This window comes from Desmodus rotundus, chromosome 13 (assembly GCF_022682495.2).
Source record: "Desmodus rotundus isolate HL8 chromosome 13, HLdesRot8A.1, whole genome shotgun sequence".
Lineage (NCBI taxonomy): Eukaryota > Metazoa > Chordata > Mammalia > Chiroptera > Phyllostomidae > Desmodus > Desmodus rotundus.
The window spans coordinates 16,986,148-17,007,755 of NC_071399.1; the positions used below are offsets into that span (position 1 = coordinate 16,986,148).

Here is a 21,608-nt window from a genome sequence, read left to right on the forward strand (position 1 = left end):
CCACTTAAAGTTACCCCCACTGAAAAGGACATGGAGCCTTACTCTCTTTGTAAGACTTAAAATCAAAAGTAATTTTGAATGTGTATTCAGATTTTAGAAGTACGTATCTCAGACAATTTAGAAGTTGATACGATATGCTCTGGTAAGCTGTCAGAAGAAGGCTCAAAAAGGATGCAGTGATGACAAACGGTGGTGTCTAAGATGTATGAGAGGACACAAAATGTTCTACAACTTAGGTTAAAATTTTAAAAGTATTTTAGTGTAACATACAATTGACATTTAAACCTTTTATCTGTATCTGTAAAAGCTTATATATTTTTTACTAAAAACCCTTTCTTTGGGGAATTGTCATTGGTAAAGTATGGGCATAGCCTTATATTTTTGGCAATATCAGAACTCAAGTTTTAGAGACATTTTTATGTTATGCATATTAATGGAAGGCGGAGTAACTATAATCAAAATACAAGAATACGAAAGTTAGGTTGATTACCTCCTCAAAGAAGCCTTCCCTGAACATCTCAGCTTATGTATCATCCAAGTCATTCTTTTTTTAAAAGTATATTTTATTGATTATGCTATTACGGTTGTTCCATTTTTTTCCCCTTAGCCCCCCTCTGCCTGATATCCCTTCCTTACAGCAATATCCCCCACTCCCCGGAAGTTCATGTCCAATGGGTTGTGCATCAAAGTTCTTTGGCTTCTCCATTTCTTATACTATTCTTAACATCCCCGTCTATTTTGTACCCACCAATTTTTATGCTTTTTAATCCCTGCACCTTTCCCTCCATTCCCCCTCTCAGCTGATAACCCTTCAAATGATCTCCATACCTATGATTCTGTTCCTGTTCTGGTTGTTTGCTTAGTTTGTTTTTTTAGATTCCGTTGTTCATAGTTGTGAATTTATTCCACTACTTTGTTTTGTTTTTCACGTATCACTTATGATGTGAAATGAATTATTTACATGTTTACTTGTCTCTCTTGACTAGAATGAGAACTGCACTGAGGGCAGGGACTTTGGCTTGTCTTAGGAAACTGCAGGCAGTAATGAAGTTTGTAAGCATGAGGGGAAAGGAAGGAGGCAATGAAAGCAAGAGCAGCTGGAGTGGAGGGAGTGCTCCAGCAGTTTATTTAGTCTCTAAGTCAGTTCTCTGTGGGCTGGGCTGGTGTTCCCGTAATGGGTATATATAAACCCAGGACCATCCACACATTTGCTCATTCTTCAAGATACACAAAAGGAACCCCCCACCCCCACTAAAACCAGATAAATCCAGGAATTCACGTTATTCAGATAATTCTTCTTCAAGTTCCAAAACAATAATATTTACAAACAACCAGGGATTTTTTGTTTATAATGCTAGCTCAATTTTAAATTTCTTCTATTTTTATTTTTAGAACCAAACATATGCTTGAGGAGGAAAATACTACATTTTTTCATGGTCTGTGTCAAAATACAGATTTCTAAGTATAATTTAACATTCAGGTAAGATTGTTTTCATTTTTTTTTAAGAAATTCAAAGTTTTGAAATAAAAATATCATGAAGACAGTATCAGTATCAACAGAATCTGAAAGTTGTTTAAAGAAAGCATCTTTAATTAGAATATTTAACTTTTGGTTTACCTAAAAGAAACATTTTAATAATAAACTTGTAACATTTTTATAACCAAACACAAATCAAAAGGCTGAGGCAATGTCATTTTTTGAATAACAGTTAAGATTATTGCTTTAATGCCTGTGTAAGTGTTCTGATTTTTACAGACTATTTTCAAATAAAACAACTATATGGACAAAAATATTTGTGATCTTGACATTGCTTTAATTCTATAGCATTTTTTCGAATTTCTTTCTCTCCATTGCAGTTCTTTGCTTGACCTTCCTCTTTTAAAGATCTGTTTGTTAGAGAAGAACCCTAAGTATTCTGAATTCTATGCTGCTCGGTTAATGTGGCTAAAGAAGCTTATCCTGGGTGTCATTAGTGTTTTCTAAATTCAAAATTCACTCTACAATAGATATAGAGCTGAATTACACTCTGTTTGGAGACCTGTGCTAGATACCAGTTTGCTAACTTAAAAAAGTTTGAGAGAACACTGAAGGTTAGCTATCTGTGCAAATCTATTGCCACATTTTAGGGCCTGCTAGCATGTGAGAAAATTCAATCTAGTTGTAAGGAATCTGTCTGACGGAAATCTCACAGCAAACAGGAATAGTTGTTTGTGATCAGAGATGTTTCTGAAGATCACAGTTACACACTATACCCCTGTTCTACAATGGTTCTCATTGAGGCATTTTTTACTTTTGTGGAATATTGAAAAGGAAAAAAAATTTGTGACCCCAGCACTAAAAAACTTGTATTTGTGCTATATTATTTAAATAACTAAAATAACATAAAACAGCGTAAGCTAAAGACATTGTTCCCTATTATTTGCCACAAAATCATCAAAACCTGTTTAAATTATGAAATAAAAATACAAAAGATAATATTGTGAAAAAGGCTGTTATAGAAAAAGACGTGAAATGTGCTTTAATTTCAATATAATTAAATAAAACTGCTTCAAACATTTTAAAAATTCTACTCAAGGACAAACACTGAAAATATGTAAAAACTATTACAATATAGTTTTATAAATAAAAATCAGAAAATATTGAATTAAAGCAATTTGCCATGTTGGACATAGTAAAATTGTAAACTACATAAATAAAATATCAAGAATTATAAAACTATTGTCCTGACAACCAATACAAGTAAAAAGAATCCTACTTTAATCTAAGTCAAATGGTATAACACTATCATAATGTACCAAAAATATCAGAAACAAATTCTTATTTTTAAGATTTTACTACTTTTGCTTAACCTTAATCACAGTAAATGTTACATTTAACTCTTCTCACTCTATTAGAATAATCTCAAAGAAAATCTTTATATAAACTGTAACAGCTGTGATAGGAACATTTCGAAAAACAAACTTCAAAAAATAATGTTTCTGATGTCTAGTTTAAGATTAACAGTTTAAGATGTCTAGGTGGATACTGAAAATAGCCTAGTTCAGAGTTCACTAAAATAACTGCATGGGAATAAGTATGGTACGTTAGATGTCAGAAACTGATTTCCTGCATTATATGATATGCTTTGTTGCGTTAAAAATTGTATAAAATGCTATATGATTTATATTTCCTAACACACATATATTTAAAATGTTAACACAAAAGTATACAAGTAAAAATACTTGAAAAAACTTGTAAATCTCTCCTTTATTTCAGTAGACAGAAAACTGTTTCAACATCCTGGATGAAAGAGCTCTTGATGTTGCCATGGAACTGGAAGAAAAAACAAAACACAAAGATTGGACAAAGTTAATGATGCAAACTAACGGCACATAATAGTACAGTGGAGAGACCTGAGTTAAATAAAAGCCGAAGAGGTCAAAGTTTTAATCGCACACCTGCCCTTCACTAGCCCAGGGATCCTGAGAAAGCGATTTAAGCCTCCTAAAAAGTTTCTTCATTTGCAAAAGAACAATAGTTTCTAATCTCTCTCAGGCATTTTGTGAGAAGTAAATGGAACAAAGGATGTAATCCGTCTGGAACACACAGCTTGCTTAGTCCCTTCCTTTTGTTCCACCTACGGAGTTGAGCAAGAGCATCAAGAACGTAAGAGCAGGTGGGTTACAGGGATTTTCACTTAAGAATATAGTTCCTTCCTGTAACTGTGTGAGGTAATCTCCACAGATTATTTGCACTCATAAAAACTAAATGATGTGTTTATATTGCCTCCTAATTTTTTTTAGAGTCCCTTTTGGATACTATAGTAAGTAGATAATCATTTCTTCTTTTTTTTTTCTCCTTTTATTTTCACTGAACTAATATAACTAAAGAGGTAACAATTAAAAATTTTGAGAATCAAAGCTGACTTGATCCCAGAGATATCTTTTTTAGCATCACAACAGTTTAAGAACATTATTATTTTTTAAAAGATTTTATTTATTTATTTTTACACAGAGGGGAAGGGAGGATGAGAGGGAGAGAGACATCAATGTGTGGTTGCCTCTCACGTGCCCCCTACTGGGGGACCTGGCCCGCAACCCAGGCATGTGCCCAGACTGGGAATTGAACCAGTGATCCTTTAATTTGCAGGCCAGCACTCAAACCACTGAGCCACACCAGCCAGGTCTAAGAACATTATTAAGAACACCAGAAAGTTCAAACTATGAGAATCTTTATGAAACAATTACATTCAAGATGCTTGCTTTAATTCATAGGTTTGCCACATCTGTGCTTGGTGTGTTTATTACAGCACAAGCAGCAGCAGCAGCAATGTATCAGATTAACCAAAAAGGGTTATATACTCCCCAGACCCTCCTTTAGAGTTTTTTCCAGATTGTTTTTCGGTGAAAAATCCCCAGTCCTGTTTAAATTCATTTGGTGGAGCAAAGAGGGAAGGAAAGATACACAGATAATTGCAACACCACACAACATTCAGATGCCTTATCATGCTGAGAAGTGCACACAAAAAGTACTATGGGAACAGTTCCAAATTCAATGTGGCTTGCATACAGAAATGGAAGTGGTGGCAAAGGAGGTTACATACACAGGATTGTGAAGGACCCTGCATTTCGAGCTAATTTGAATTTTATCCTATAGGTGTTAGACGCCAGTGTCAACTACAATGCAAAGGTGCCCCTGTGATAGAGTTCTTCTTTTGTTTCCTCCCTTGTTTGTGAAGCTCTTTCAGGTCAGGGGTTGTTTCTTTTTTCTCTTTTAAAATTCATTTTTAAATTATAGTTGACATACAATATTATATTAGTTTCAGGCATACAATATAGTATATATAAATTCATATACCTCAGGAAGTGATCACAGTAAGTCTAGTAACCATTTGTCACCATACACAGTTAATATGATATTGTCAATATTCCCTATGCTATCCGGATTAGGCTTTTTCATTCGAAATAGAACTATGTCAATAGGCTGCTACTTCTTCCGATTAGACAAATGAAAGGAATTAATTCAATTAATTTTTCTACTTAATAATTTGTAAGGAAGTGCAGAACTGAGACACAATCCTTGACTTTAAAAGAAATTCTCTTACATTTCTCTGGTTAAGACATGAAGAGATTAACTTCATTAACAGTATATTTTATTTCTAATGGTAGAATGCTTGGGTGTTGGTGAATAACTAGTTTTTGCAGTATCATTAATAATTGCTTTAAAATTATGCTTTAACTCTGGTAAATATACATTTCAATTTAATTTTTAAAATCTGTACTATAATCATTATATTTTACAAACAGAATTATGTTCAAGGAAAAAAGTTTCAAGTTCCAATGGCAAACTACCAAGTTGTTCTAGCAACATATCTCAACTCCATTTTCACTTCTGCCAAGGTGGTATATTAAAATACAGAAGAGTAACTGCTATATCTAATTGAAGTTTCTTTTTCCACTTGGTTTTTTTTACTCTATTTATTAAAATAGTGTGTATGTTCCCAGTAGAAAAATACAGAAAAACACTTCCTACACACCCCAAACTTTATCACTCAGAGGCAGACAGGTTGAAATGTTGCTGTACTTCATTTCAGTATTTCTATGTATTTCTTTGATTATATAGGTAAATTTGTATGACACAGTTTTCAAAATTGTCATTAAAAACTTTAATAAACCCTTTAATTGTCAAAGCATACTTCATGGTATGAATTATACTTTTCTTAATGATTCCCAAAATTGAGTTTTGTTGAAGAACATATTAGTGATATTAACAATTCTTTTCCCCCCATCTTTAACAACATACCTGACAACATAATTTAACTCTACCTAATATTCGAACAAGTCTACATATCTGCACAGAAAAATGACTCTGTATCATCACTTACCAATTCCATTTACATGAATATATGAAGATAAAAGTAAAAACTCAATGCAAGAAAGCATTAAAACTTGTGAAACTCACCGTAAGTCCAAAGAACTTGTGGAAGCACACCTAAATCAGGAGGGTAAGGGTATGCAGCTTGTGGTAACAGCTGATAGGAAGCACACTGTGAAAAAGCTGGCTGCTGAACATTGGAAGAAACAGGAATCTGAGATGGAAAATACCTATTTGCTGGCATAAGGCCATATGCTCGTGGCTCCCCAGGGAAGTAACCAAAATATTGAGAGAGTAAAAGATTAGAATGTGTATTTTGGACAATGCTTGGAACTGCAGTCAAGATCTCAGAAGAAGGTGGCTGTACTTCAAATGATGTTATGCCTCGGTATGTCTGGGTAACGAAACTGCCATTGCTACTGCTGTAATGATAAACATACCAAGCACAGGAAGGAGACACAGTTCCAAATGAGTGTTCAGGAGCATTATATATTGGGGTGCATGCAGCCTGTGGAAGCTCATTCCAATGTGTGGCAGCATTCTGAGTTAGGACTTTAGAATTTTTATTCTTCTTTTGTTCTGCTGTTTGATTGACATTAAGGGTCATACTCTCAGATGCTTCAGCAGGTACAGTGCTGGGATTCAATGTATCCTTCACATATTTTTCTTTTGACTCACTTTTTGCAGGTTGTGTCTCACTTATTTGTTGAAGAGGTATTTTGTTCTGGATAAATATGGGTTCTGGAGATTTAGTGCCTGTAGAATTTTTAATAGATGAGTTTAATATTTCATTATCTTGAAGTTCAAAGACAGTGCCATTCATTTCTAAACTGGCATGGATATCACTCACAAGACAGAAAATAGGCTTTGAGGGCACTAATGCATTAGACAGAAAAGTAGCATCAGTTCCTGGTTTTATGACTGAGGGATCTGGGGAATTGTTAAGAAGTTTCTTCTGTGAAGGTGTTTCATGGTCTTTTGAAAAGGTTCCATGTACACTTTTTTGGTCACAAATTGCAAAAGAAGAACAATCTTTCTTATCACTTTTTGTTTCAGCAGTACTAAAATTCACATTTCTTTTCTTCATGCTATTTACCTTTTCCTGATGTCCAGTGAATTCTTCTGAAGTATCAGATGAAATACTGGTTAAATCAATTTCTCCCTCCGACTTCAACATGCAAGTGTCTTTTAGGTTCTTTAAAGGTAAAGATGAGTCAGGTAGTGATCTTTGCATTTCAGCCTTTTTTGGAGATCTATAGTTTCTTTTCAGATTGGGAGATGAACTTGGTCCTAGTTCGCTTTCACTTCCAGGGTGAGATCTTGTCCTATCAAGTGTAACATGTAATAATAACTGTTTTAAATATACAGTTGCAAAATTTTAATGTAAATACATTTGAAATTTTCATTCAAGAAAAGAGTTCTTAAGATTAACATTTCTCTCTCTGTTGGCTGTGTACAAGTAACATATTTCCTCAAGCTTTACTACCTTGGTTTGAATCTATATACTTTTCCTGCAGAAGGTGGTATACTCCACATTTCAAATATATATTTTTAAAATATACAGAGCTTTCAATCTTGTAAAAACTTATTTTATGCTGTGGATATTTCCTGATAGAGACCTTTAGAAATAGAAAAGCATTGTTATTTGATTCTTTTAGTGTAGATTCTAATTCATAATGCCTCCAACCCATTGATAATATTCTTTACTTAACACATGGCTACACATCTACCTGGTGAACTACCAAACATGCCCTGCCCCTCCAAGGTCTTCTGTTATTAACAACTAAGATATTTTTTCTGTTCAAAGTTGAGAACAGAAAAAGCAGACCTCCAAAATTCCTTGCAATTTAATATTCCTGTCATTCCTACATAAATGTAGAGTTTCAAGCAGGCTGAAGGAAGCATCCATTATGGGAATGTATAGAACCAAACAGTTAATACAGATCCCCAAGGTAAATGTATCTTCTGGTGTCTTATCAAATTCTTTAATTACGTCTGGAAAAGAACGTGTTGAAAAGAAAAAAATAACCACTCCTCTACAGTCAGGGGAAATTAATCTTTGGCCTTGAATTTGTATTTTCCACTTATGAAATTAAAAGCTCCACATTTTACTTAATCCAGCTTCCTTCAAAAGCACTTTAATGACAACTAGATTGTCATCTAACCCCATATAAATACTTTGACACGGTTTCCAGAAAGTACAATTTTGAGTTTATCACATTTCCAATGATGTTTCAGTGATGCCCCACCTGACTGAGAGCTGCCTGTATCGTCTGTCCTTTCATGTACATTCTTAGAGGATATTCTTCCATGAAGATAACACCCTTTATTAACCTTATTATTAATTTTCCTGCTAGGTGAAACCCAATTTGCTTCTTTGAGTGGCAAATACCACCTACACTTAGTTACCCAAATCAAGATGATTATAGAACTTGTTTATATGTTATCCATCTAACAGCCTATTCTTCTTTATACCACTATATAACTATTCAAAGTTATATGTGCCAGGAAATAAAATGCTGCGTTTAAAGAAATAAAACCAAGTAAAACATAAATGAGGATGGATTTTTTGTATTTTATATCACCTATTTTCCTTCATAAAATGAAAAGATGGGAGAAAATGAAGCTTATCATAAACTGAAAATCTCAGCAAGCTGACTGAAACAAGAGATGGTCAACAAGCCCAGTGGTGGCACTTCATGTCAAAACAAGAAAAATATCAACAATGTAGTGAGGTTTTCCTTAAAATAAGGCAGTTTCAAGAGCTAGGCTCTCTTTTGAAACCACGTTCTGTGTATAGTATAGTGTTAAACATCCTTTACAGAAACACTGGTATGTTTATGTGTGTTTGTCTATGACTAAGCTCCCGCTTAGTAACGTAAGTTGGCAATTTACATCTTTTTAGCCAATTTTGAAATGTGATGGTCTCTAAAGTCCTCAAGTTTAAAAAAATCTAATCACTTGTCCTATTCTTTTAAGCCATTTTTAGTAAAATCCGTCACGAAGCACCATCAGTTCTTTATGTCTGTCGAATATGACTTTTACTCTTTTATTATTAAAATATCACTCTTTTCTAAGTCCTGGCTGATTTCAACTTCTAACTGTACTCAGAATCTCCTTACCCTTTACATCTTTTAAAAAATGTATTTCACAGGACACTATCCTTCAATACTTACAGAATAAAGTTCATTATCTTTAGGCCTTACTTAATAAACCGCATAATCTCAAACAACCTCCTCCCTTTTTAGCTTATTCTTGTCCCCTAAATCACATGTATGATCCAGCACAGGTATACATAAACAAGTGGTTTAGTCTTGCTCCTTAGTATGTGCTCAGTTTTGTTTAGTTTTTCTTCAGATACAGCTGACAGCAACTCTTACCTTGGACGCCTGAATGTTGCCTTTTCTCTGTTGACTTTTTTGACACCTTTTTCATTAACCTATGTTTAAAAGATACAAAGTAAAGTTGCATTGGTGATGGTTTAAAATACAGTATATTTATTATCTTAATAGCAGATATTTGCAATTGCTAGTTCTGTCATCATCTAAAATGCACTGACACTACATTCATTAATGATCCTCCTCTTCAAAAAGCAGTGACTCTGCCAGACTTCCCATATTTCATTAATGTTTGGAGACATGTAAAAAAAATAAATTTGCAAAATTATTTTTATTCTCATAAATCTTGGAGTCTATTTACCACTGCTCCCTCTTTTATACCTTTTAGTAAAATAGTCACTAAGCCCCATTGTAAATAGTATCTGTCAAACATGGATTTTTCTTTCTTATTCTGTAAAACAGCACCCTTTTCTAAGCCCTGGATGACTTACTACTTCTAACTGTACTCAGAATCTCTATCAATTACTGAAAATACATGTTCCACAGGACACTGTCCTTCAACATGTAGAGAATGTGGTTCAAACTCCTTAGGACATTTCATAATCTGAAGCAATATCCATCTTTAGATTGTCCACTAAGTTAAATTTTTTGTTCCAGACTTATTTTAAACTTATTTCTCAAGATAGGTCAATAAGCATTGAGTCTTTGCTCATGTTATTTTCCCATAACTTAAGATACCTTCTTCATTTTTACAATCATCTGATAACAATTTTTTTCTACTGTAAGGCAAGGCTTTGTGTTATTCCATGAAATCAACACATAATTCTTCCCCCTTTGTTTTTTTTTTGTTGTTGTTTTTTCTTCTCAATACTTACTACGCCTTTTTAGTATCACCCTTTTTACTCAATGTGAAATATACAACTTGTGTTCTTGTGTTTTGGAAGTATGTTTATACACAAGTGGTTGTTTATTATGCATTTTCCTAGAAACACAATGTAATACCTAATGATTAGTTTCCTAGTCTCTACAGCTAATGAATACAGTTAGAGTAAGCTGAGAAAAAAATCCCACTTTTCATTTTGCATATTGGTTTTTCATCACTTCTGAACTGAGAAATTCTTGAAAATTTTTAAGAGCAGCCTCTGAGAGCACAATAGAGGCACTTGTTAGCAGAGACTGCCTGGGTTTACATTTGGGCTCACATCTGGGCTCTCACATTTAATAACTGTGACATTGGGAAAGCTATTTAACCTTTCTATGTCTCAGTTTCCTTACTTTTTAATTAAAGATTTTATATATTTTTAGAGAAAGGGGAAGGGATGAAGGAAGGAAGGAAACATCTGTTGGTTGCATCTTGTACACAACCAGACCAGGACCAAACCTGTAACACCCTGGCATGTGCCCTAAATGGGAATTGGAGACCTTTCGCTTTGTCGGATGACACCTGACCAACCGAGCCACACTAGCGAGGGCTCAGTTCCCTTAACTATAAAGAAGAAAATAATAGTGCCTCCATCATAAGGCTTTTCTGAATAAAAAAGAGTTAATACGCATTTGTATAATATTACAACACACCAAGAACACAAAAAATGCTGTATAAAATTTGTTACATGAAATATGTTTATGCAGGACTTCTAACTCCTTCATGATAATTTATTTAAGGGTTTTTAGGAACTACGATAAAGGACACGTGGACAAAACCAAGGGGGAGGATGGAAGCAAGGGAGGGAGATGGGTTTGGATGGGGTGGGGGGAGGGGCGGGGAGAAAATACAGACAACTGTAATTGAACAATAAAATAATTAAAAAAATATATGTCCTACTTCATTTCTCCATGTGGATAATGGTCAAAAACACAGGCTCTCTTAGGCAGTTTTTAATATTCACTACATTAACCATGTAGACTTGTTATATAGAAGCTACTCAATAAATACTTGGTCACTCACTTAACTCACATTTATAATAATGGACTTTCCCTTGAGATTAAAACCCACTTCCTTCCAAGAAATGTTTTTCTAAATAATTTAATTTGTACATTTAAAGGGACATTTGTAAGGTATCTCATATACACAATCATTTATATTTTATATATAATATAAATTGTTGAATCCAATGCTTTAGTAAATTCATTTTGCAAGGCAGTATGTAAACCACGATCAATTTTTACAATTTGGCTAACTACTTGTTTAAAAGACTAGACTTGTTCTCAAAACTATATAGATTTTGTTTTAAAACATGTTACCTTTTGTTTTTTACAGCTAGGAACAGTAGTGTTTCTCTCTTGTTCCTGAGAGTCTTGACATTTGTCTACAGTAATGCGTCGTTTTCTAGAATTTGAGACATTTTTTATCATGCGCTCTGAAATTGAGGGTACCATCTTACAAGTACTGGATTTATTGATATTCCTCCTAGGTTTTACGTGAACATTCATTTTTTCATCTCTCTTTAGTTGCAAAGTGTTCTCTCTGTTATGCAGCATTTGGTACAGGATGTAGGAAAGGGTTAATTCAGCATTCTTAGCACATATTATCTTCATATGTTCAATAGTTTTCATGACTTTCACAGTATGGGCCATTTTCCCTAAATCTTTCTGGGACGCAGCCAATAAATTTTTGAGCAGTGTAGAAAACTGACTGTAGTTGCATTCTAACTGTGTCACAGTGCTTCCATAGTTTATGGATGCTATACATGGCACAAAGTCAATGTATGTGGGAATGGAATACTTAGACTTCTTTAGAAGTTTCTTAATTTCTTCAAGTTCTTCAAGTTCTCTTGAGAACAAATGAAGAGCATATGAGCAATTAATAGCTTCATTATATTTGTAGGTAATATCCAGGTCTTTCTTAAGTTCAGAGACAGCAGTCTCTATTACTTTCCAAAGACGACCTGTTGAGTTATCTTTAAGAAATGAAAAAGAAGTCATTTTTTCTTGGCAGCGAATAAGCTCAGGAAGAAGTGACAAATCAAACCAAAGCATACCTCGAAACCTTTGTTTATCTAGTTTCTTTGCCATTGAGTTTTTAAGAAAGTGAACTGTTTCTGAGAGCATGGCTATTTCAATATAGGTTTCAGTGGCTGCAGGTTTTAAAATTATAGCCTCATGGTTGTTTTCAAGCACGTCCAAAACGTTTTCTTCTGTGATAAAAATATCATCCCTGTTATCCTCTTGCAGCAACTGGAAGTATTTTTTTAAAACTTCTAAGTGATCAGTACATCTCAAAGTGAGTTCCTGTAATTTTTTAAAGTCTGCAAATTTAGCTTGGTCCAATATTTCACTAATAAAACAGATATCTGGGTGTGAAATCAAAGTACTGTTAAGCCTACCATTTTCTATGTTAATTTCTGCTTTGTTTATTAGATCATCTGACTTCCTGGAAGCCATCATAGTATTCTCCTCAAATCCGGTATTGGAACTTTGTTCATTGCTTAAATCTTTAGACAATGTATCATATATCTCTTGCAATTTAGAAAAAGAATGTTGATTCATCTTGAGTAGTGTTCCTTTGCTCTTCTGTCCTGAGTATTTTTTGCTGAAAGGTTGTTTTTTCTCTTTCCAAACAAGACTTTTTGCAGCATCAAAAAAGATATGTTCCAGACCAAAAAGAGATATATTGATAGCTACTGCCTCACTGCTCTTGATAAAATTAACTTTTGAGGAGATCATTTCAATGATAATCCACAAATGGTCTCGTTTTCCTGGATAGGAATCAACTTTAGGAGAGTCCCCATACATACTGATTAGCTTTAAAGTACTTTTTCTTAAGGTTTCTAGGTCTCCTAAACTATCTCCAAAGTTAACTCCACAGGTAAATGGAACAGAAAGAGTAAAGTCAAAACAATCAGAACAATGCCTCAGTATTGCTTCACACTCTTTAATCTGTCGTTTGCATTTTAAAAATGCATAGTATGAATTGTTTTCCTTTTTGGTGTCTCCTAGTAATTCAATTAATTGATCATGATAGTTCTGCAACTCACAGAATGCATTATATTTTAGCCTTCCTTGAAAAGCAGGATAGAAATTGGATTGTTGTTGAAATCCACGAGGCCTGCCAAGCAGCTCACTGTACAATGTCTCATCATACCAAAGCAAGCTTCGGAATGTCTGTTCACCTCCTAAGAGCCTTTTTTTGTTTTCAATGAATTGAATAGTTTCCATCATCATTTGGAGTTCCACCAAAGAGTCAACAGCACATGGTTTTAATTTGTGTTTGCAATTATTCCACAGGTTTTTTTCTACCAAGAGTTCTCTTGAAATCAAGATTTGCTCAAGTGAACATTCTTGTTTTTTTTCAAAAGCTTCAACAAATAATGGGAGAATACTTTGACAAATCTTAGTTTCTTCCTGTAGTGTCTGCAAAGATGATGCTTCATCTGCCCTTCTCAAAATTTGAGCAAGCCTAGCTGTAAGACCTGAACGATCAGCTGAGCAACGTTTTTCTTTTAATTTATTCATGTATGATGTTGGATTCTTCTGAGTAGAGACTTTGGAGGTTTCAGAGTGAGCATGTAAAGAAGGCATATGATTAACTCCGATAATGTTTGGTTTAGAATTACAGGATAGTTCTGAATGCAAGGTAGAATCAGACTGAGAGTCAATACTACTAACTTTAACTCGCCCCTCTTTCTTTCTATCGTTAAGCTGATTAGAAACTGTGTTATTCAAAGAGATTGCCTCAGTAGTATTCTTAATACTTTGATGAGAATCAACCAAGTCATTTTTAATTGTTTTCTCACTTATGTAGGCAGCGCTGTCTAAATTTTTATTCTTTATATTTCTGTACTCATTCTTAACAGCTGATCTTTCAGTCATGCTTTCTTTGTGAACTGAATCTTTGGCTTTTTCAGTTTGCTTAATTTTCCCCATTTTTCTGTCCGGAATGTTTTTCTTTGAAATACATTTTTTTGAAGAACCCTTTATATCATCTTTTAAGAGCAGAGAACTATCACTAAAAAAAAGTCTCTTCATTGTATTTTCCCTGTAACTTTTACTTTCTTCAGTTACTGGTGCGAGATCCAACTCAGAATTCTCAGTAACATTTGTTTCATTCCTGTCTACATGGACACAACTACTTGGATACCATTGTTCTGTCTTTAGAAGCTTCTTTCTACTACATTCTTGCTGACAGTGTGGTACATTGGTGCACGCTGCAAAAGAATCTATAGCAAAAGCTCTCTGTTTATCCAAATATGGTTTTTTAGATTCTCTCTCACTATCTGTCATTGGAGCAGTTGCTAATTGAGGAATAGCGTTACACTTTTTGCTTGTTATCAGAGTCTGATGTAATGGGTCCAAATGGACATTACCTGTGATAGTGCCTGGTGTGGAGCTTTTACTAGATGTCCATTTTTCTAGAAAATTTACTTCCAGGTTTCTTGTATAACCAGATGAAATAAGGTTATCTGATTTGTAGTTATCAACATTCAAAAAGTGCTTCACATCTGATTCTAAGACTGAAATAACTATGTCAGTTTTCACCTTTGCATGAGCTATACAAGTGGCATCATAATTTTTGTCTGTGCTAAAACTTACATTGTTTTCTTTTATGCAACTTAAAGATACTGAATTAGTTTTATTTATTACTTCATTAGCCTCAGCACATTCTTTTACTGCATCTTCATTATTATGTACTAAATGGTTCTTAGGCTTTTCATATTTATTAATGTTAGATAAAGACTTTATGTCAATTTGATGTCCTTTTTTAGATAGTTTTTCATCTGGGCAATCTGGGGAATACAGACACCCCACTTTTCCAGAAAAGGGCTGAAGTTCTGAGCATTCTGGATTTTTCATATAGATATTGTTGTAAGTTGACTGACTTGTACCTTGGGATGTGGAGCACAGAGTTAACTGTGATTCAGGATATTCTTGATCACCAAATTCTCCCATGTGAATGGAGCTGTGACTCCTGGAGACGCTGTTGGCCACACTTTTCTTAGAAAAGCACTCTGTGGTTCTCTCTTCACTTGTTCTATCAAACTGGCACTTTGATATGTGAGTTAATGATTTATTGACTTCAAATCCCAAAGCTCTTTTATCTCCTGGTTTGTCATATTTTCGTTTTGAAAAAAAATGCTTAGTGGAATAATATCTTCTTTCAGAAACAGAACCATAACCTTGAAGGTCACAAATTTCCCAGAAATTATTGCATATTATTTCATATGATTTTGGTAATGGGCCCTTTCTTGTTTCTCCCACTTTAGCTATAAGTTCCAGAGATGTGTTAACTCTTCTGTGAGCTTTTTTTAAGTAGAGAAGAGCACTGTCAAGTTTTTTTGAAAGACATTTGCTTTTGCATAAAGATACTTCACTATTTAGAATGTCCAGGACACTTCGGATGTGTTTTTCTGACTGCGAGAAGGTTTTAATTCGTCCTTCAGATAATGAAGAAAAACATTCAGATGAGTCTTGATTGGTTAGCCTCCTCTTCTTTTCACAAATTTCATGATGTGGTAAGCTCTGGTCCCTAAAAGGTGTATGTAACTTTCTTTTGCTAATTCTTGATTCTGTGTCTTTTTTACTTCTCTTATCACTGCAAACAGTTTTCGAATTTGTAAGGGAACATCTGCTTTCATTACTTACTGTGACACATGAAGGTTCAGTAAGTAAAGGTCCACTGCCTTGTTCTTCAGACATGTGATTCATGTGTGTATTATCACTAAAGTCAAAAGAAAGTGAGACTTCAGATTCACTCACTATTTCTGATTCTTGCTTTACATTACCAAATTCATCTTCAAATGGGTAACCTGAATTTTCATCACAACACTGAGAGTAAATTTCAAATCCTGGAACTTTCCCCTCCTCTTCACTTATTTCTGGTTTTGTGGCTTCAGTTATATATTTGTAATTATCTTTCAATGAAAAGGACTTAACAGTAGAACTGAATCCTGGCATAAGTGTGTTAGTAATTCTAATTTGTAGATCTGGAAGTAAAATTGGGTTGAAGAGCTCAGCTTTGTTTTTCTGTGTAGAGGCATAATCAGAGTAATGCTGATCACTATGCTCCCTTCTTGTGGTGCTTCTCAAAACTTCCTTCTCCCCATTACTGCTTCCTAGAAGACCTTCCCAATCAATACGAGATTTTAATTCCTCATATATTACCCCAAACTCTGTATACAGTGTATTTCCATGGCTATGAGTATCTTGTTGAGATGGAAAAGCATCATCACACTCTTCTGATACTACTTCAATCTCACTTTCCAATTCAATACTTTGAAGAACTACATTATCACTTATTGACTTATGAAATGAGCTGTGTAATTCATTTTTATCCATACCAATTTCATAATCAGAAACCCTGCATTTCACTAACAAACCCAAATCTGGACTCTCAGAAGAATAAGGTTGTTTCAACTTGTATCTTTGGTGATCTTCATTTGTTTCTAATGTGGGCACCATAGTACTACCTATCTGTAACATAGCATTTGAGGCTACATGCTCTGAAGAACCTGAGAGTTTGCAAATATTGGGATGTTTTACACTCCTTACAATATTTTGTGTATCTTTTTGTTTTATGGCAGTGAGAGTATCTTCAGTTTCTAATAACGTAGTTTCTGTTGATACATATTTTTCCCCCTGAGGCAAATTAAATGTAGAAAATTCTTCAGAGTTCAGAATTTCTACATTATTGTAATTTTCATTCTCCCATCCTTCATCTATAATAAAACTTTTGTTTGTATGAAAACCCTGCCTGTTATCCCCACATGTATTTTCTGTGTTTTCTGTAGATGAAGCAATGTCTTTCCCGTTAGCCTCATTTTGGTTTTCTTCATAATCTCTTTGTTCTTTGAAATTAACAGTGAGGTGTATATCATTATTCAACTGTGCATTACAGAACAGAGTATGACCTTGACCTTTATCGTCAACTTGAGAAGTTCCAAAGTCTCTCTGAATCTTTTCTAATGACACTGGATCATTTTTATTTTTTCTATTGATACCTGTGTGTTCTCTTGCTATGCTGTAATTTGAATTCTCATGAGCTGTTTTAATGTCATGAGATAAAGTAACTACATCCATTGGTAGTTCTTTGATCTGGGGAATGTCTTTTGCTTCCTGGAAAGCATCAGTTGAAATGCTAACACAGTTTTGATTTGTCTTTTCCAATTTCAGTTCCATTAGTTTTTGAGAAACGGCAAAATTGCTATGAATGTCATCTTCATTCTCCAGACAGTGGCGAGGATGCTTTTTTGAAAGGCTCTCCACTCTTGAAGTAAGATTATTTTGTAATCCCAATGCTAGATAATCTAGCTCATACTTATAATCTGTGGTAGACATGGAAGATTTTGATGTTTCTAACTCCTGAGGGATTAATCTTTGATCACATTTACCCCCCAAACAATTAAGACTTTCATCCACATCTTTGTATTCCTGGTGCAAAGAAATGCTATTATCTATTGGACTGATTTTTGTTTCATTAGTATGATAATTATCAATCTCTTTCCACAAATTTTGCTTTGCTGTGTGTTTGGAACCATCTTCTAGGCCAGTGAAGTTTCTCACTTTTCCAATGTTTTGAATGTACTCATGTATACTTTCTTTCTTTTGTAACTGAAAAACTGCAGACATTTGGTGATTATTCTGACATGTAGTTTTTAAATTAGAAGACAGTGATTCCTGAGAAATGTGATTGTCATACCGTTTTGTACAAGTATTCAGTGATTCGTAAGAGTTATGTGGCTCACTATTTTGTTCAATTAAAAGTGGGATGTTACTTCTCTGTTGGGATCCCTGGGCTTTTTCCGCACTGTGTTTTTGGTTCTCAACTTCTGGAACTCCATTTGACAAACATATTGGGAAGGAAAAATTGTCTTGGTCCTGACATTGTCCTGCCACGGTAATTTTATTGGGAGTTGTATAATAATCATAGTCCTTAGAGCCCATGCTGTGAGCCTGAGCTTGTAAATCATCAAAAGAAATTTTGAAGCAAGGTGCATCCAAACAATTACTAAGAATAGCATTATCACCAGGCATGACTTTAGATAAGGAGGCAGAATTAGTTGGCATAGTGAGGTTAATTCCTGAATTAACAAAATCTAAACTCTTTTTAAGTGGCAAAATCTTATTTAAACCTGTAATATTATTATGTTTTTCCACACTTTCTTCTCTCCTCATAAGTCTTGGGTCTTTGATGAATTTTGAAGTAATAACTGTGCTTGAGCCAATATTGTTATGTAAGGGAAAAGTAGCAGGAAGACTACTTAAAACATTTCTAAGATGTGTCAAACTTAACAAGTCATTAACATTTTCTTTGGTATCACTGGGAATAAATGAAAGACCTGAATCATCTGCTTGTACTTGAGAAGTGTCTCTACATTGTGTTAAATTGTGCTTCATTTGTCCATTGTGTGTTTCAATTACAGAAATGTTTCCATTTTGCACATTTTCATAGGAATTAGAAATATTTGAGTTGGAAGAATTTATCTCTGAACTCAGTGCACTGCATGAACAATTTTCCTGAACAAACGGATCTACAGGTTTTCTGAAATGCTCAAAGATGATAGTAGCATCTTTTCCTTTTCCAATTCTTTTGGCCACTGTACAATTATTCAGACAGCATGTCCTTTCTGTGGAAATAAAAAGAAAATAAGCAAATATAGGAAGAAAAAGTATTTCTACATAAAACTCTATTAAAAAATTTTTAATTTAAAGTTCATCAAATAACCTAATGATGATTAAAAACTATGTTATCAGCAGAAGCAGCAAGGAGAGCAAAAGATGAGTAACAACTGAATAAATTATAAATGATAGACCATGAAATTGGTCCTTAAGACCTTACCAAAGAAAGTATTTGCCATAAAAAAATTTGCATTCTGTCAAATACTAAGAAATAGAAAAATTAAATAGGAATAAAAGCATGTTGCTCGCAAACCAGGCATTTCTCATATTAATTTCCTACATTCAGGTATTTAATAGTATCTACATATCAATAAGCAAAACTGTTTCCTCCTACCTACTGTTACCTTGCTTTATTTCCTTCTACCACCAGAGAACAAAAAACACAAAGTAAAAAGGAATGAGTTGGAGAGCTAAGGAAGAAGAGATCAAAAAGGTTCCACAAAACCCTTCCCAGGAGCCAAAAGCAAACTACTACCCCTGCTCCACAGTAAAATAAGTATTTCTGCAAATAATATGTAAATAAAACCTGGAAAATAGAACAAAATTTTTCTTTTATAATTTATAAAACTGTATTTCTAAAATTTCATAAAGAACTTTATGGAATCATGTAATAACAAAGGAACTTATAAAAGTGCATATTTAGCAAGTAAAATGTTCAGAGAACATTCATAGCTAAGTCATACCATAAAAGTATCTGTATTAGAACAAATTAATGATGAGAAATTCCTTCTGAGATTTATGACATATGTAAGTTATAATCATATCACTGGGAAGTAACATGAGGTTCTTTTTCACAATATATTAAAAGATTGATTTGCTGAAAATTTCTAAATTCTATAACCATTTGTGATTTTTTAAAAAATATATTTTATTGATAATGTATTACAGTTGTCCCAATTTTTACCCCTTTGCCCCCCTCCACCTGGCACCCCCCATTCCCTCTGGCAGTCCCCACCCTTAGTTCATGTCCATGGGTCATTCATGTACATTCTTTGGCTATCCATTTCCTATACTCTTCTTAACATCCCCCTGTCTATTCTGTAACTACCTATTTGTACTTCTTAATCCCTGTACCTTTCCCCCTCCCAACTGACAGCCCTCTAACTCATCTCCTTATCTATGATTCTGTTTCTGTTCTGCTTGTTTGCTTAGTTTGTTTTTTATTTACTTCCATGTTTTTAGAGGGGAGTGTGAATACAGTCCCCCACTACCAATTATGCCATCGAGTTTTCCATATTTGGGGAAATTGCAGGGGTCAGCACATGGGAGTGCAATGGATAAACTTCACCCTGGGAAAACCACCTTCACAATCATAGTATCTGCCCTGCCAGGTAGATATGCTTAAGTTTGTTTTTTAGATTTAATTGTTGATAGTTGTGAATTTATTGCCATTTTAATGTTCATAGTTTTGATCCTCTTCTCTGTCTTACCTAAGTTCCTTTAACATTTCATATAATAATGACTTGGTGATGATGAACTCCTTTAGTGTTATCCTGTCTAGGAAGCACTCTATCTGCCCTGCAATTCTAAATAATAGCTTTGCTGGATAGAGTAATCTAAATTGCAGGTCCCTGCCCTGTTTCCAGGCACTACAGTTTCTCCCTGTATGCCACAGGTGACCTTCTAGCTGCTGCCCCAATGCTGGAGCCCAGAGGGAGTGAGTCTGCCTAAGCCCTAAGTCAATTATACGCCCCTTAAGAGGAAACTCCTGAGAAACCTGCAGTTTCTTCTGCCACCCCAAACCCCACCTGTTTTTATACCCAGAAGTTATGGAAACTCAACTTCCTGGCACTGGAACCCTAGGCTGGGTGGACTGGTGTGGGGCTGGGATCCCTCACTTCTTCTGAGGTAGCCCTTCAGATTTTTATCCACCACATGTGGGGGTGAGACTGTCCATTCCATGTCTCTACCCCTCCTACTCGTCTGGATGAATGTGGCTTAACTCCTCGGTTGTTGAACTTCCATACGGCTCGATTTTCTGATGATTCTGGGTGATAGGTGTTTTGTAGTTTATTTGTAATTTTTGCTGTGGTTGTGCAAGGAGGTGAGCCATGTTACCTATGCGTCCATCTTGACTAGAAGTCCCAATTATACTTTTTAATAACACTAAGCTATAGCAGAAATATGCCCTCAACTAGAGATGTAATTCTTAAGACTGGGAGCCTTAGTGAACAGAAAAAAGGAAAGGTAGATAGATTCCCATACCTCCTTATACCAAAATAACATTCATTGTAAAAAAAAATAAAAACCATAAAATTATTACAAATTACATACAAACAAAATTCAGAAGAATAAACTGGTAAAAAGTATATTATGAATGAGACAACTTAGTACACAATTACAAATACGTTAAGAATACACAGAATATACAGAGGATCTTCCAAAGATTAAGAAAAAGAACACAACAGAGAAGTGGGCAAAGTACATTTAAAAATCACCATTTAAATAAAAGTTGTCAGCAATCACAAAAAGATATCCAACCGTACTAAGTAAACAAGATTCATATTTAAAAACTTTTTAAACTGATAAAGATTTTGAAAGATAATTAATTACTCTGCATATGTAAGCACTTTTAAACTGTTTATAAACTGGTTAAGTAAATCTACAGTAGTTATCAAACTGTAATATATAATCATCTACACCCAAAAAATACACTTTTATAATTTAATCTTCTGACATACTTGTACTAATACCCAAGATATACATACATACAAGAAGTTTTAATACTGGCCAAACCTTGGTCTGTTTGGGCCTAATAAACTCTGCTGGACTTACCCTTATGACTCCCTAAGACCCTTCCCCAC

At 34.4% G+C, this 21,608-nt stretch overlaps 1 protein-coding gene and 1 non-coding gene across 5 annotated transcripts in view; both read right to left on the reverse strand.

Annotated features, from left to right (window-relative positions):
* Positions 1 to 1,604: 1,604 nt before the first annotated feature.
* TEX15 (testis expressed 15, meiosis and synapsis associated) overlaps positions 1,605 to 21,608 on the reverse strand; it is a 75,318-nt gene continuing 55,314 nt past the window's right edge. For 2 of the 4 annotated variants that reach the window (XM_053916781.2, XM_045197230.2), the window contains exons 7-10: positions 11,434 to 18,752; positions 9,235 to 9,293; positions 5,942 to 7,179; positions 1,605 to 3,313 (exon numbers count right to left, since the gene is read on the reverse strand). In XM_053916781.2, coding sequence (XP_053772756.1) covers positions 3,273 to 3,313; positions 5,942 to 7,179; positions 9,235 to 9,293; positions 11,434 to 18,752 — 8,657 coding nt within the window. In that variant the 3' untranslated portion in view covers positions 1,605 to 3,272. Of the gene's footprint in view, positions 3,314 to 5,941; positions 7,180 to 9,234; positions 9,294 to 11,433; positions 18,753 to 21,608 lie in introns of those variants that run through there. The other 2 variants (XM_053916782.2, XM_053916783.2) reach the window with 2 other exon arrangements.
* Positions 19,986 to 20,143, reverse strand: LOC112306803 (U1 spliceosomal RNA). The gene has a single exon (XR_002974986.2). It is a non-coding gene; the product is annotated as a U1 spliceosomal RNA (small nuclear RNA).